This window comes from Octopus sinensis, linkage group LG4 (genome assembly GCF_006345805.1).
Source record: "Octopus sinensis linkage group LG4, ASM634580v1, whole genome shotgun sequence".
In the NCBI taxonomy this organism is placed as follows: Eukaryota; Metazoa; Mollusca; class Cephalopoda; order Octopoda; family Octopodidae; genus Octopus; species Octopus sinensis.
Genome location: NC_043000.1, coordinates 132115748 through 132133786, shown reverse-complemented (window position 1 = coordinate 132133786; position 18039 = coordinate 132115748). Strand labels below are relative to the sequence as shown.

Sequence of the window (18039 nt, the reverse complement as noted above, 5' to 3'; positions counted from 1 at the left end):
CCAAATCGATGAAGCTGGAAATAAGTACCTTATGTTACATTATATATTCAACTAAAATAACATATGAGCATACATATGTCAAAAAAAAGAATTAGAAGAATTTTAACATTCTAAACAAACGAGGAACCACTTAGCTGACTGATAAAAGCGTTAGAACGTCGGACAACATGCTCTGCGGTATTTAGTTACGGCAGTTACGTTGTGAGTTCAAATTCCGCCGAGGTCGACTTTGCCTTTCATCCTTTCGGGGTCGATAAATTAAGTACCAGTTACGAACTGGGGTCGATATAATCGACTTAATACCTATGTCTGTCCTTGTTTGTTCCCTCTGTGTTTAGCCCCTTGTGGGTAATAAAGAAATAGGTATTTAGTTACGGCCTTTCAGGTTCTAAGTTCAAATTCTACCGGGGTTATCGTCCCGGAGTCGATAAAAACAAAGGACCAGAGAAATACTGGAGACCGATTTTATGTTACACCACGTGTATATGGTGATAATTATCACAACATAAGACGAAGACAGTCCAACAAATTAAAGTATTTCGAGGAGATGATGATGAAGGGCGACAACTTAAATGTGAATGTCCTGAAAATAACAAACCCATACAACTACAATCTTACTTAAAGTGAAATCACAAAATGGCAGTTGCTATCCGGTGTTGGTAGAGGCTGTTGCCTTTATGGGTGTAGTTCTTTGCTGTTGGCACTGACCATACAAGTAGTACAGTATTAACTTTTTTTATGAGTGGAAGATCTGATCACAATGGGGAGTTTTTTCACTAAGAAGAAAAAAGATACGAGAATCACCGAACAAGACAAAGCAGTATTAGTAAGTTGGATTGTAAATTTCGGGGGAGGTTCAACTATGGTATTTTTTTAGCATCTTAATAATGATATATATAGATATATATATATATGAATAATTATACACACGCGCACGTATATATTGTTAATTCTTAGCACAATGAGTAAGTAGTGTATTTTATAGGAGAGTTTAACCGTACATGTGGAAGTAATATTAGTATGTCAATTACAGGGTTGTCACTTGTTTCCGTATTTTGAAAACAGAAATTTCTCTAAAGCAAAACAATCCCCGCCACTTAAAAAAAACCTCCCAAAAACCCCATTATTTGCTTTATAGACGAACCTACCAAAGCACATGTATAAGAACTCTATGTTTTTTTTTCTTCTTCTTGGGCACGGGTCGTTGCTTAATTTACAACCATTCATTTCTTCATAAATTCTCGAACCTCTACACAATCACTCGATCTGCTAGAAACAGCTGGAAAATCTCCCTCAAATTACTTATTACTGCCTTACAGTGAGAAGAAGGACACATTGAATAATGTAGCTCTGAGTAAAAGACGGGATAGTTATGACTGAACTACTTCTGATAATAGGTTGTGCCTAATCAGGGCCTAATTTGAAGTTAAGCAATAACTCACACACTTTAAAACCTATACATTAGTTGTTATTGTTGTTAAGCCCTAGGTGAGTCCAGGTCGAGTAAACCTACTGTATATGATAAAGGTATTCTAGATATTCCGACTTGCACAGGTAACCCCAAACCACGCTATCCAATGTTTTTTTCCAGACGGTAGGGTGTGACTTGAAGAAGACTGCTATTTCTGGTATGTTGAGCGACCACGTAGAGATTCCTGCTTCCTTCAATGTATAGTGAAACTAAACTAAACTCCATTATTTGTTTCTTCAGTTATTTCTTATTAGTAATTCTTAATATAATTTCGACTGATTTTTCCACTGCAAAGTTTATGTCGAACCCCGGAAGCCAAATGGGACTCTCCACCCGTTAGATAAGTTATCTTTGTGCATTATGTATGCCCAAGTGTAAGTCTTGTGGTATTTCCAGATGAGCAGTACAGCTAGCGAAGGTTTTCAATCGGCTAACAGAAGTTTTCACCAACATCTTTGATTTATGCCTGTTACCCTCACCTAAATGTTTCAAATAGAAGGCCAATATTCTTGTGTCTTTTAGTTAAGGTGCCCTCACAATACATTGCGATTTCTTGCTCACAACCCGACGAAGAAACCTCTACGTTGTCGTCCAACCTGTTAGAAATAGCAACAAAAATTTTCCTCTATCGTCTTAAGAAAGAAAAGGACACATTAGAGGAAACATTGCGCTTGTCTCATCTACTGCAGTGGAGGCACATAGCCTTATGGTTAGAATAGCGGACTCGAGGTCGAGGGATCGCGAGTTCGAATCTCAGACCGGGCGATGTGTGTGTTTATGAGCGAAAAACCTAAGCTCCACGCAGCTCCGGCATAAGGTAATGGCGAACTTCTGCTGAATTTTTCGCCACAACTTTCTCTCACTCTTTCCTCCTACATCTTGCAGCTTACCTGCGATGGACTGATGTCCCGTCCCGGTGGGGAACCTATACGCCAAGGAAACCGGGAAACTGGCCCTATGAGTCAGGCGTGACTCGAGAAGGAAGGAAACATCTACTGCACTAAAATTGCTTTTGTTCTCTTGAATTGGCTTGTAGTGGGCCAATGGGTCTGTTACTCTTCAACTTGTTATCCCTACTTCGTCTCACCATACAAATACTACTTTTATATCCCCTGGCCAGAACCTCCTGGGATATTCTTTGTTCATATTCTTCCCACAAGAATCAACCAACAGGGATTTAAAAGTTCAATATCATCACCATTATATTCATCAGTCTAAGAGGACATACCTAAGAGCTTGTACCCCTATATTCTGCATGTCTTTAGTTGTATAACAAAGGCTTTCAGGAATTGACATTTAAATTTTAGTAAAATTTAGCATTCATTCTAACAATTTCATTTCATTTCATTTCATTTGAGTTTGAGTCCATGCTCAGGCCAAGTCGAAGACTCCACCCTCAGAGTCTGGTGTGGTTGCCAGGTTGTATTCTCTGTTTAATTTTGACATGTGTAGGAGCGAGTTTGAGTCAGTTTGTGCTCGTTGTGTATATCCTGGGAGATGGGGTTCATCTCTAATGGTGCTTAAGTATCTATCCAGCTGCAATTTGAATGATTCCACACTGCATCCTGATAGATTTCTGACATGTACCGGAATGGAGTTGAATAGTTGTGCTCCTCGAACCAACAGACTTGACTCTCGCAGGGTTTTTGCTGCCTGGCCAGCCTTTTTGTTGATTGGTGGTAGCTGGCAGCGTCTTCCGTGGCGCAGTGAGTGGTAGGTTTTGATACCAAAGTTTGGCACCTTTTGCTCTATCATTTTCCAAATGTATATAATTCGGTATCGCTCAAATCTTCTTTCTATTGAGTACATCTTCAAGGTTTTGAGTCTTTGCCAAGAATGAAAGCCAAATTTGACTAAAGTTTAAATGCTGAATATAGAGGTACAGCTCATCTTCCATTTTGTTATAAACAAAATAACAATAACTATGAATGGATACACATTTTTAATCTACAGTGAAAAACTTAAAACAACACCCATAAAAATCCCATGCTTCCATCACTTTCACCTTTCACTAGATTGTCTACTCAGCAAATAAATCTACAGATGTTGTGGCTCAATGTGTCTTTATTGTGTTTTGATTTAACTGGAAGCAAAAAATCATTAAGATATTATCTATGGTAGCATATGGCTAAGAATGACACCTACATCGTTCTTACTTTGATGGTTTGGAAATTTAAGAGATAGGCATGAATATCTCACTGAAACTTGGTTTTGGAGTTTCTAACCAATAGACACTGATCTACAACTCTATCAACATCAACTATGTACATTATTAACATTTGACAGATATTTGCCCTCATTTTGTTTGTAGTTTACACATTTTGGCTGATATACACTCCACCCTTCATCAGGTGTCTTGGGGAAATTTCGAACTTGGGTTCTCGTTCCTAAGGTATTTTTCGATGTTGTTATTATTATTATTATTATTATCATTATTATTATTATTATTATTATTATTCAGGTCACTGCCTGGAATCAAACTCAGAATCTTGGGGTTAGTAGCCCATGCTCTTAATCACTATGCTGTATGCCCGGGCATATGGCATACAGGCTACTAACCCTAAGATTCTGAGTTTAATTCCAGGCTTTGACCTGAATAATAATAATAATAATAATAATAATAATATCGAAAAATACCTTAGGAATGAGAACCCAGGTTCAAAATTTCCCCAAGACACCTGATGAAGGCTGGAAGGTATATCAGCCGAAACGTTGTGTTAACTACAAACAAGATGAGGACAAATATCCGTCAAATGTAAATAATGTAAACAATGAACATAATTCCTCATCTCTTAAATATAGAACTGTATCAACTATGTAGTTGACACTATAGTGGTAGGTTCGGTCATTGATTATTTGATCATTGATGGCCTACATATAAGTAGTACAGTAGTTGGTAATGTACTAAGCTTCAGATAACTTGATTCAGTGTCATGGCTGGGTCAAGTTGTTCTTAGTGTAATACAATATCTATTGAGTTTATTGCTGATTTTGAATACAAATAAGTTGCAAATGTATCTCATTTACATCAATAGATAGAGGTTTACAGTTTCAATTTCCTAGATATCTAAATTACACAAGACCCCCCTCATGCTGTGATATCACATGTTCTTTGGAGATCAAGCAGCATTTGTTATCCCTTTGTATATCAGGAATATGAAAATGCCTTCTCAGCAGCACAACTAAAAGTGTCTTGGTCTAATGTATTGCAATATAGTATAGTGGTAGTCCTCTATCTGATCAGAAAGCTGTGTAGTAGTTAGTGAGAATGGTCATTCAAATTTTCATGAAAGACATTCAACAGAACCATACTCAGCAGTTCTCTCACATTCTTATCGTGTCGGCTATTTGTTGCTATTTAATCCCATGTCATCCCTGATCCAGTGAACTCGCAATCAAAGGCGTTTCCCTTGTTAACATCCCATCTTTTTTCAAGCATTGAACAATTTTAGATGTATTATTCTTTGTTTTTTTTTTTAAATGGTTTGATGTGATTTGAGGGAGTTTTGACAGATAATTCTCGCAAGTTAAGAGACTATAGAAAGGTTTCTTCATTGACTCATTAGACTCAGGTTTTTTTTACCTTGTATTGAAAATACCTGAGTCTATTGAGTCAATGAAGAGAGATATTGTAGGGATATTCATACAGACATGCCTAAATCCAGAAATGGTTGAACCTCAGGTCAGACTTGTTTAAGATCAAAGGTGTCTTAGCTGTGACCATTCTGTGCTTTAAATATTATAGACTACATCACATTGTTCTGCATTTAAGATGGTATGATTTCATTTGAATAAAGTTTGGCTGCTATTTCTAGTAGATTTGTTGGCTTGTTAATGACGGTTGCGTAATTAACTCCCTTGGCTTACTTAGCATCTCAAGACTAGTTCTGGGATAAACCATTCTTATGTAAATAAAGAAGTGTAAGTTAAATGATTATACCTTCACATATAACTGTAAGTGGTAATGACACATCTGTGGGTTACAACTAGTTATTCGGTCAACTACCTGTATGCTGTAGTTCTACTTGATCAGAACTAGCCTGAGGCTACATACGTCATCAGCATCTTAAAAAAAAAGACGACTAACTAATTGATTGTCAGAAATCACTTGCCCTCAACCTCCAGTCCTTGGCCTAGTGATGTGTTGTTTCTTATCTCTGTATTTTCTACTTCTATCACAATTGCTTCTGCTCTTTGCTCTGGTTGGTCTTGTGCCACTGACATTAGGTGTTCCAGAGTTACTTGTCTCTTTTCTTCTCATCACCTTTGTTGTGTCTCCTAATCATCCTCTCCAGGTCCTGTGCTAAATACTATCTGTAGCTATCAATTTCATCATCATCATCACCATTTTACATCTGAGTTCCATGGGTTGGATGGTTCAGCAGGTTGGCAGACCATGCCTTTACTCTAGTGTCACAGATTTATCTTTGTTTCTAGAACTTTGTGTCCTTCCTATCACCAACCACTTTACAAAGTTCACTAGCTGTATTTTTTCAAGGCACCAACACTATAGAGGTTGTCTTGTTCTCAGTAAAACTAATGAGTCCTCTCCAACCCTGCATTATCTCTACTTGACATGCCAAATCTGTGTGGTTTTCACTCAGTTTGATTTACAATAGTTTAAATAGATCATTAATAGCATCAATCTCATTGTCCTTGGAATGCCTGCCTGCAAAGACTGTGGAACTGCCCCTTTCTCCAGACCCAGTAAAAAACCCAGTCCTCTTTCGCTAATATAGCTCCCTGGAATTCCCTCCCTGATCATATTTTTTGTGCATCAGCCAGCTTCTCTTGGTAAATTCAATGGTCTTGAAGGGCCTGTCAAAGCTATGTACACAGACTCTTCCTTGTGATCAAACCAATGAAAATAAAAACTCTAAGTAGCCTCTTCTTGGTCAGTCCACTTGCTAGAAATAGCAGCCAAATATCCAAATCACATTCTGCTGTCTTAAAAAGGAAAGATAATTGTATGATGTAGCCCCAGATACACTGTTTGAGTAAAAAGTGGACTGGCTATAGTTATAATTCATTTGATTATAGGCTTACCTGATAGGATCTGACATAAAACTAAATGGTTGTAAACAGTATCTTTCTTGGTTGTAAATTAGAGGCATGTTAGCATTAAAACAATGGTGATATTGATGTAACAACAAAGTTGATTTGATAGATATGAACTTAGATGCATGATGTTCCAAACTGTCTGTGTCACAGTTATCAATGTTATTAAGACTCTTTGTTGACTGTTGCAATATAAGACATTGTTGGTAAGGTAAGGTTTTAAAAAAAACTCTTTATATCCTTTACAGCAACTGAAGGTTCAACGTGACAAACTGAAACAGTACACTAAGAAGCTTGAAGCAAACTTAGTGAGAGAAAAAGAAGCTGCCAGAGCTCTTTTGAAAAATGGCCGTCGAGAGTAAGTATATAACCATCATCATAATCATTTTATTTTGTGCATTTATTGGAAACAAAGTATTCATCACCATCATCATCATTTAACATTCGTCTTCCATGCTAGCATAGGTTAAACTGTTTGAAAGGATTCAATGATCCAGAGGACTGCATTGAACACTTATGTGTGTTTTGGCATGGTTTTGATGGTTGGATGCACTTCTTAACACCAACCACTTTGCATAGTGCACTGGCTACTTCTTCCAAGACACCAACACTAGTGAGGTTGCCAAGTAACTCACAAGACAAAATAATAATCTCTAGTGCAGGCACAAAGCAACACTTAATAATACTTTGCCCAACAACACAATCAATAATGTTTTGCCAAATTTGCAGCAACTAACTATACTACTCTTTTACTTGTTTCAGTTATTTGACTGTGGCCATGCTTGAGCACCACCTTTAGTCGAGGAAATCGACCCCAGGACTTATTCTTTGTAAGCCTAGTACTTATTCTATCGGTCTCTTTTGCCGAACCGCTAAGTTACGGGGACATAAAAATACCAGCATCGGTTGTCAAGCGATGTTGGGGGTACAAACATAGACACACACACACACACACACACATATGACGGACTTCTTTCAGTTTCCATCTACCAAATCCACTCGCAAGGCTTTGGTCGGCCCAAGGCTATAGTAGAAGACACTTGCTCAAGGTGCCACGAAGTTGGACTGGACCTGGAACCATGTGGTTCATAAGCAAGCTACTACCACACAGCCGCTCCTACGCCTAAAAACATAAATACAGGCAAAATACCGTTAAGCATTTTACCCGGCGCACTAACGTTTCTACCAGCTCACCACTTATCTCATGATTTCAACAATTATCTATTTTATCTTCATTAAATCTCTGTTTATTTCAACCAACAGTCAGTTGGTTGAGTTATTTTTCTATTCCCTGATAGATAGATAGACCAGTAGATAGATAGATAGTTTGTCTGCTTGTTGGTAGCTGTTTAAATTAATAGAATAGTTGACTTAAAATAAAAACACAAACTAAATGAAAAAATATGCAAGTACAGATAAAAAGTTTATGTGCTAGAAAAAGGTCTCTTAGAACATTCAAAAATAAATGTGAAAAATACACTGAAAAGAAAGTAAAAAAAAATAGTAAACAGAAAATGGATGTGATAACTCCATTTGCCTACTTCTATCTATAATTTGTCACATCTGCTCAGTTCTAAGTCTGGTTATTTCAATCTATTTTGAAATACCTTTTGAAAAGATATGTAACCAGTTAATGTTGTTAAGCAATGGCCTTGATCTGTATTGACTTTCTAAGTTTATGCTTAAACTTCTTAAGAATCAATAAATAATTTCAATAGTACAAAGCTTTATAAGAGATGAATCTTTTCATAAAATAGTTATTAGCAACTCTTTTTCTTCTTTTTAATATGAACAAATGAACATATTTTCTAAGCATATTGTTTGTATGCATCATACAAGGCTCTGTCTATTTTAACCCTTCAGCATTCAGATTACTCTGTTAAATGTAATGTTTATTTTATTCACATTACTTGTGCATTATCTCATAGCTTTGAAATTTTGATGATGTGATTGTTTACTTTTAGAGTGACATTGTAGAATAGGTGTGAGAGACTGGATCTGGTTAGTTTGAACATGAAATGGGTAGAATATTTGATCTGGATATGTCCGGTTTAAATGCTAAAGTGTTAAAGAAATATAATTAAACTTTTCATCATTTAATATTTTAGGAGAGTTAAACTTCTTTTAAGAAAGAAAAAATTCCAAGAAGGATTAATCCAGAAAACAGAAAATCAATTAGAAACATTGGAACGGCTGGTAAGTTCTTATTTTCTTGTCTCCAATTTTTGTTATCAAGTGACTTTGACTGTAGAATTGTTTCTATCAACGTTTTAACATTTAAAAGGAAAAAGAAAGACTCATTTAAAGACTTTTTTTATTCAATGCTGTTACCAACTATAGTACCAATAATGTTATCATGATGAAGATAGTCATTGTTGTTAATAACATTTCTTACATCAAATCAAGGGATACGGTTTTTTAGAAAATGGGTGAAGCTAAGAAGAGCAGAATCTTTCAGCACAGATTCTTATTTACTTATCTGTCTCTGAGAAATATCCTGACACAGCATTATGAAATTTTGTGTGACACTTCCCTTCCTGGATTGGAACAACACTTTATTGCAGATTTAACTCGTTGAGAGGTTTGAAGTCAACACTTGTAAAAGAAAACTTGCATCAACTTTACGGTGACCCTACTGAGTGTTGCAACCATCTCTGCTAAATAGATGGAGCTAGATGGACTGTCTGTTCATAACTCGTGCTGTATTGATACTATAGTATTCTCTGACTGTCAAACTTGTACCCATTATGTAAATGAAGTTATACTTGTTTACATTTTAGTAAATAGTTTTCTGTTATTTATGCAAGACATGCAGATTTTAATGAATTGTGAAAAACTCCTCACAGGGCATAATTTTAAAGCCAGTGTATACCACCTCCAATCTTTCAAACAATATCACTGTTAATAACAACTTTAGTTGCAATATTCTCATAGTTATCACACAAAATATAATAAAATTTGTTTTTATTTTTCCTATTATTTCAGGTCCATGATATTGAGTTTGCACAGATTGAAGCCAATGTTTTACAGAGTCTTAAGGAAGGAAATGATTCCCTGAAGAAAATGCATGAGGTAAAATTTTTCTATCATTGGTGCCATTGCTATAAACACAGTTTCTTTATTTGGCTTCAGGTCAATCCTTGATTGAACAGACTATATGATTAAAGACATTCCAGTGATGATTGTCCCATCCTTTTGTATGTCTAGGACTACATTGTCTAGTGCGTCTTCCCCTTCTATTTTTAGGCAGTGAGATGTGATGTGAAGAAAATTTGGCTGTTATTTTTAGCACATCTAGTTACTACATAGAGGCTTCCTCATTGGTTCATTTACACTTGCTGTCTGTCAATAAAAGTCACCTTATTTCTTTATTGCCCATCGATTACATCGACCCCAGTGCATAACTGGTACTTGATTTATCGATCCCAAAAGGATGAAAGGCAAAGGCAACCTCGGTGGAATTTGAACTCAGAACATAAAGCCAAATGAAATACCACTAAGCATTTCGCCTGGCATGCTAACGTTTCTGCCAGCTCACTGCCTTGACCAGACATTGCCAGTCCCACATGCCATATGTCTCACCTTATATGATATAAGCAGATGAGTGAAGTTTTCCTAAACTAATTATCATTATAAAGCTGGAAATACAATTTCTTAGATTTTCTTTCAGAAGAGAGAGCTGTGAAGTTGGGTTGGTCATGCACTTCTAGGTGCTGTTAATAGCACAATGAACTGTCTCACATTGGCAGCTGAAGCTAGTTTATAATTATAATTCTCCAAAAGCTTACTTTGGTGTTTACTTGTGACAAATTTTAAATCCATTGTCGATAAGAAACACGTTTTAAAGTACAAGAAATAATAATAAGAATAATAGTATTGAAAAAAATGCTTTGTAGTTTTCTTCTGGTGCTTTATTTTCTGAGTTCAAATCCCACTTTCTCTTTTATTTCTCCAAAATTGATAAAATAAAAAAGCAGTCAAGTACTGGGGTAACACCCATGGACATGTTTACAAAGTCAGAAAACAGCACAGCTCCCATGACGTTCGGAAACATTTTTTCACGCTAAGAGTTGCTGAAGTATGGAACAAACTGCTGGCATCAGTTGTTAGTTGTTGGAGCACTGCATCCTTCAAAATTTCCGTGCTTCCTGAGATTCGCCAACACTACACCTGATTTTCTCCCCTCCATACAAACGCAAGCATGTATCTGACTCATACACTGTTCACTTTCCAGACATTTGTACATTACTCCATATGCTTTATATGCACTTTTTGACAAGTTGTAGTGCACCTGAACACTGTATACAATAATTTCATTATTATTATTATTATTATTGTATTGACTAACCCTCTCTTTTTGAGTTACTGGCCTTGTGTCTTAATCAGGGACAAATTATTATTATTATTATTATTTATTATTGTTATTATTAAGCTGGCAAATTGTTAGCACGCTGGATGAAATGCTTAGTGGTATTTTGCCCAATGCTACGTTCTGAGTTAAGATTCCATCGCGGTTGACTTTGCCTTCCATCTTTTCGGGGTCAACAAAATATATACCAGTTGAACCCTGGGGTCGATATCATTGACTCATCCCTTCTTCCAAAATTACTACCCTTGTGGCAAAATTTTAAACCATTATTATTATTATTATTATTGTTATTTAGATGGCAAGTTGGCAGAATCATTAGCATGCCAGGCAAAATACTTAGCAGCGTTTTGATTGTCTTTACCTGCCAAGGTCAACTTGCCCTTTCATCCTTTTGAGGTCAATAAAATTAGTACCAGTTACACTGGAGTCAATATAATCAACTTAATCCCTTTCCCAAATTTGAGGCCTTGTGCTTCCAGTAGAAAGGATTATTATTATTATTATTATTATTATTATTATTATTATTATTATTATTAATAATAATAATAATAATAATAATAATAATAATAAGGCAGTGAGCTGGCAGAATCATTAGCATGCTGGGCAAAATATTTAGTTGCATTTTGTCTGTATTTATGTTCTGAGTTCAAATTCTGCCACGGTCGACTTTGCCTTTCATCCTTTTGGGGGTCAATAAATTAAGTACCAGTGAAACATTGAAGTCGGTGTAACCAACTAGACCCCTCCCCTAAAGCTTCAGGCCTTGTGTCTATGGTAGAAAGCATTGTTATTGTTATTGAGTGAGAGAGCAATGCATGTCATCAAAGTGACACTGGGGTGCAGATATATGAAGCCCAATATACCCATCATGATTACCCTTCTGATAAGGGTATACCAGGCACTTGCTTCACAACCATATGTGTGCAACATGGTGATCTCATATCAAGATGAACACTGCTTGACCTTGTAGTTGAAGCCCAGTTAGAAATTTCTTCAGTTTGAGTAGCCCATCCCGCTCTCTTATTATTATTATTATTATTATTAGATAAAATGATAGCACCATTTGCATAGATGAAATAATTTCTTTCATCTTTTGAATCCAATGCCATGTTTATCATTACTGCAAATGTTTATCCTTTCTGTAAATGTTGTTTGTTATTTTCTTGTTACCGCTTGACAACCGGTGTTGGTGTGTTTACATCCCCTGTAACTTAGCAGTTCAGCAAGGGAACCGAGAGAATAAGAACTAGGGGGTCGATTTGTTTGACTAAAACCCTTCAAGGCAGTGTCCCAGCATGGCCACAGTCAAATGATTGAAATAAGTAAAAGATAAAAGATATATTACTTTTTTAAGGAAAAAATTTCATTTGATATACTTCAGCCCTCTTCAGTTTGAAGTAAAATGTAAATATTTTTCAATATCTTGCATTTAAGATAATGATATTTAATTGCTGTCTTTGCTAATATTATTATTTTCTTTTACAGTTAATGTCACTTGAAGATGTGGAAAAGATAATGGATGAAACTGCAGAAGGCATTAAATACCAACAGGTTGGTTCTGTTTCATTGTTCTCATCATGTCCAGTAAACTTCAAGTCATTGGGGGTACCATGATAATTTCCTGAATAACCACTGGAATAATTACTGTATTGAATGATTTATCCTTCAAAACTTCCATGCTTCCTGAGATTCGCCAACACTACACCTGATTTTCTCCCCTCCATACACACGCAAGCATGTATCTGACTCATACACTGTTCACTTTTCAGATATTTGTACATTACTCCATATACTTTATATGCACTTTTGACAAGTTGTGGTGCACCTGAGCACTATATACAATAATTTCATTATGATCTTAATTACAGGAAATTGATGAACTGTTGGCTGGTGGTTTGACGGAAGAGGATGAAGACGATGTCCTTGCTGAACTGGATGCACTTATAGAGGTAAGTTTTATTTCAAAGCATTTAAAAAGATTAAATTTTTCTTTCTGTGTACATGAAAATCACAAACCTATGATTTGTGCTTTGTTTTGCGTTGATATTGAATGAGTGTTAACATTTTTTTTATTGTTACTACCAGTCAGCGACTTCATACAGATGTTTTCTGTTTGAAAGATAACACTATAGCTGGTCAATCATAAATAATATATAGGGGATAAATTGAACAAAATAATTTATTAAAGGTTGAATGAGTTGATTGTAATATTTTATACATACAAATATGGAGGCAAGTGGCTGAGTTCCTTTTGTGTATTGGGCCTTATGGAAGCAATGACCAAAACCTTTGGAATTATGTTGTGTTTGAGAAGAAGACCCATCAAGCCAAGCAAAATTGCAGTTGTGACAGATACCAGTGTCATGCAAATGGCACCCGTGCTGGTGGCACATAAAAACACCCATTACACTTTCAGAGTGATTGGTGTTAGGAAGGGCATCCAGCCGTAGAAAACCATGCCAAATCAGATTGGAGCCTAGCTCAACCTTCCATTGTGCCATCCCAGTCAAACCGTCCAACCCATGCCAGCATGAGCAACAGATGTTAAATGATGATGATGTATATACTGAAAATTATGAAAGAATTGTTTGAAGTGGATTATTGTAATACTTTAGTTTGAATGCATGTACACTGAATAAACTTAGACTTCACTCAAGAAAATGCTATTTTATATCTAGAATTATATGCTCCCTGCCCTCTCAGAGATTCCTTGTTTTACAAAGTTACTTGGTGACCCTGGCAGTGCAGATGCCACTTAAAAAGCATGCAGTCCATGCTGTAAAGTAGTTGGTGTGTGGAAGGGCATTCAGCTGTAAAAATCATGTCAAAAATACCTCGCCTGTGTGAATGCCACATTAAAAGCACTCGGCTCACTCTATGGAGTGGATGGTGTTAGGAAGGGCATCCAGCTGTAAATACCATGCCAAAACATGGCACACGCTCCTTCCTGGCCAGCTCCTGTCAGACTGTCCAACCCATGCCAGCATGGAAAGAGGACGTTAAATGATGATGAGGAGGAGGAATTATACTGTCATTTTTGTTCAGTTAAATTACCTCTTTTACACACACATCACACACACACTCTCTCTCTCTCTCTCTCTCTCTCTCTCACACACACACACATGTTATCATCATATAATGTCCATATTTCTTACTGGCATGAGTTGGATGGTTTGAATGGATCCAGAGTGTCCAAGGACTACATTATGCTCTTGTCTGTTTTGACATAGTTTCTACAGCTGGATGCCTTTCCTAATGCCAATCACTTTACAGTGTGAACTGGTGCTTTTCTGGTGCCACCTGCTCTAGTGAGGTTGCTATACAGCTTGCATGCCAACAAAACTTGTGGACAGGAGCTTTATATTAGATGAAGGTTAATGTATGCAAGAAAAGGGTGGAGCAGATCAAGTTCTTGTTGTAGGAGTGCTACATGGCTACTCACAGTTAGGAGAGAGTTAGAAATGAAATCAATATTAGCTGTAAAGAGGAGAGGCCATTTAACTGAACAAAAATGAAGGTTTTCATATAACAAAACTGTTAATTTGTTTGTTATGATAAAGCATGTATTTAATTTTATTTAATCTTTTTTTCTGTATTTATTTCTCCTGAACATTCTATGTTAAAATTTTATTAAGTTTTTGGTTCAAACCATTTCTGGAACTAAACATTAAGCATTTTGTTTTACAGGCAGACGTTGAACCTGCAAAGAAAGAAGAATTACCTGAAGACATTCAGTTGCCAGATGTACCAGAAGATAAGCTGGAAGGTATAGAAAAGAAAAATGATTTCATAAAAACTTGGTTTCTTGTTCTCCGTTTAGACCTACTTAATATGACTTTTAGTAACATAATCTTGCTTTTTTGTACACTAATTTTATAGAATTTTCCAAATGATGATGATGATAACAACAACATCATCTACAGCTACACTCACTTTGCATGTTTACTTTCTTCCCTCCTTGCTTGTATATTCCCTGTCCTTACATCTATATCCATCCATTGAAAGAGGAAGCTGTCTTTCTATCTCAGCCAAAGAAACAATTATAAAATGTCAAATTCCACTTCTAAACATCGCAAAGTATAATGGAAATGGCTCAGGATTGAACTAACCACTCATAGTTTGTAACTTCTTTATTTTTTTGTAAGTTCCATGCATATGTTGTAAGCAGATAACAGAATAACTCTATTAGAGATTGATGCACTGTTTCAGTTAACATAGCTACAGAAGGCAGCTATAGCATCAGCTGGGTTGTTACCTGTAACAAACTAGCATCCTCCTAGCTTGACTTGCTAAAAATAACTGCCAAATTTCCTTTACATCATGTCCTCATATCTTGGGAGAGAACATACTGGATAATGCAATCTTATATATTTTTAAAAAGATGAAATAATCACTACCGAAATATCTTTGATCATTGGTTTGTTCAGTCAGTCTTGACTTGGGACTAAACATCAACCACCATAGTGCCAGGAAATAAGCTTCTATGTGGTTGTTCAACTTGCTAAAAATAGCAGCTAAATTCCCTTTAAACATTACTCTTCCATTATAAAAGAAGAAGTCCATAGTAGATTATGCAGTTCTAGATATATTATGTCTGAATAAAAGGCAACCATTGGACCAGGATGAAGTTTCTATGTAGTGCTCAACCTGCTAAAAATAGCAGCTAAATTTTTAAATCTAGCATTCTAAAAAAATTGCATAGTTTTAGATACTTTATGTCTGAATAGAAAATGGGATGGTCATGGTTGGAATAAAGATTTGCTAGATCAGTATTGACCTAGGTTAAACAATGACAACTCATCATAGTATTATGTGATATGATGACTAGTTAGACCTAGAACAGAGAGAGGATATCATTGATGAAGTTGTGAATGATGGTGAAAGAACTTTGACAAAAATAGCTGATTGATTGATTGACTGAATGATCAGCCAAACAATTGACTAAGTTTATTGGTTAAATAATATTAACAACTTGACTAATAATAATGGTTTCAAATTTTGACTCATGGCCAGCAATAGTATGGGAAGGATTTGGTTGATTACCTCAATCTCAGTGCTTAACTGGTCCTTTATTCTATTGTCCCCAAACGGATGAAAGGCAAAGTCAACTTTGGCAGAATTTGAATTCAGAATGTAAATATGGACAAAATGCTCAACAACATTTTGTCCAGTGTACTAACAATTCTGCCAGCTCACTGCCTTGAACTGACTAATAAGAATATTACAAGAAGTGAAACAGAACCAGTGCATGTTTTTGTTATTGGTATAATGACCCTCCCAAAAGACAGCAAAATCATTTAAAGTTTTTATTTGCATTTATAATTTTAACCCTTAATCATGTGTATATTTTTATTTATCTATTTTTCTTAGATAAAATTGCTGAAAAGAAGCAAAAGGCAGCAGAACCTGTGATGGTTGCATCTTGATATCATCTTCAAGAAAGTAAAAAATAATGGATGAACTCTTTAAAAAAAAAACAATGAATGTTAAAAAAAAAAAAGCTACGACGAATTATTGATAAAAGAAAGATTTAAACCAAATGCTGTGTTCTTTAGCAGCTGCATTCTCTCATTGCTCCCAGAGGTAATATGAATGATTATAAATGTCATTGCTGACAACTTTCAATGGTCTGATCAGTGCAGTGACTGAACTAATGATAGAGGAAAGCCAAGAAGGAAATAATTAACTTAGAAAAAGAAATCAAGAAGTGGAGACTGACAGAAAACAAAACTAATCCAAACTGGTGTCCATTACCTGTCTTTCTTGACATTGTTTAACACTTTTAATTATTTTGTAATGTTAAAAAAAATTTAACAATAATAATAATTATTATGATAATAATAATTCAATTGATTCCACTTAATTGCATAGCCTCAGTGAATGGAATTCTTGTACAATTTACCAAATTTGTGTGGTAGATGACAAAGTGCAAGATTTCAGTATATTATCAGTCTTAAGATATTGTGGATATGTTACATGTGTATGGTTTATATAATAAAACTTTATTTACTTACAGTATGTTTTGTATCTATATAATTTACTTACGTTCTACTCTGTCTATCCTCTCAAAAACTATAAGAAAATAACTTGGACTTCATGCAATGATGTTCTTCAGTTATTCAAACTTAGATAGATTCTTGTGTATAGACAGTGATTTTCAATTTGCACATACTTACATTTAAAGGTTTGCAGGTTAATTAATTAGGCCAGTCATTGACTAATTTTGTCAATAATGAAAACAAAAGAGTGTGTAGTCGTCACTTTATTTATATAAAACAAACTTTTTACAAATTTTATCTACAATAAAGATTTATGGAAGAAATTTATCATGCAATTGATAAAAAAATAAATGAAATTGAACTGGGATCTGAAATTTGATATGGAATAGTAAACATACATTGAATATATTTGACTAATTTGGAACCATGAATCTGTCATTTAACTCAGTATGGAAATACAGGGTCCCAGGATCACATTCATTATCTTATTATATATTATAAATGGTCAGTCGTATGCAACATTTTACCATTTTTTTTTTCTAAAAATCAGTAAAAATTGTGCACTTAACTGAAATTGACTTTGCATATAGAATTAATTATTCAATTTTTTATGGATTTGATGGTGAATAATTTGTTGTCTTGTAATGTTATGCAATTAACCAAATTATGTAATTATCCAGTATGTAATTAAGTGGAATTGACTGTAAAAATAATGCTGATAATATTAATAATGATAATTATAATAAATAAAGTTCTTGCTACTTATGATTTCTAATATATTTTCCCATGTTACAAATTATATAAAATGAAACAACAAATTTACAGCAGATTGTATGTGTGTGTTTGTTTGTGTGCTTGTGTGTGTGTGTGTGTAAACAGCCTTTTTGCCATTCTAAAATTGCTCTATATTTCTATGATTATTAAATGAGAATCAAAGATTGTCTCCTGCTTGTCAATATTCTGTACATTGCATTGTTATTAAACAATTGAAGCCTCTAATTCAGGATTCTATTTCAACTTGATTACGTTATCATTGTTTTGTTCTTATGCCTTTGTTTTTTTACTTCCTGGGTCTGTGAAAAAGTTCAGTGCTCATGGCTTGATCTGTATAGGCCCTTGTAGACCAGTGAGAATGATGCCAT

At 35.2% G+C, this 18039-nt stretch overlaps 1 protein-coding gene across 1 annotated transcript; it reads left to right on the top strand.

Annotated features, from left to right (window-relative positions):
* The first annotated feature begins 683 nt into the window (after window positions 1-683).
* On the top strand, window positions 684-17919 carry LOC115211050 (charged multivesicular body protein 6-A). Its single transcript, XM_029779925.2, has 8 exons — window positions 684-826; window positions 6778-6887; window positions 8638-8725; window positions 9515-9601; window positions 12384-12449; window positions 12767-12847; window positions 14586-14664; window positions 16269-17919. The coding sequence occupies exons 1-8, from the start codon at window positions 761-763 to the stop codon at window positions 16322-16324; spliced, it is 633 nt and encodes a 210-aa protein (XP_029635785.1). The 5' UTR covers window positions 684-760; the 3' UTR covers window positions 16325-17919.
* Window positions 17920-18039: the final 120 nt, after the last annotated feature.

What these genes read in the sequence shown, in the direction of transcription:
- LOC115211050 (XM_029779925.2), top strand. Translation starts at nt 761, where the DNA reads ATGGGGAGTTTTTTCACTAAGAAGAAAAAAGATACGAGAATCACCGAA. An exon ending in TTGAAAAATGGCCGTCGAGA is followed by an intron (nt 6,888 to 8,637) that starts GTAAGTATATAA and finishes TTAATATTTTAG; the next exon opens with GAGAGTTAAACTTCTTTTAA. An exon ending in ACCAGAAGATAAGCTGGAAG is followed by an intron (nt 14,665 to 16,268) that starts GTATAGAAAAGA and finishes TATTTTTCTTAG; the next exon opens with ATAAAATTGCTGAAAAGAAG.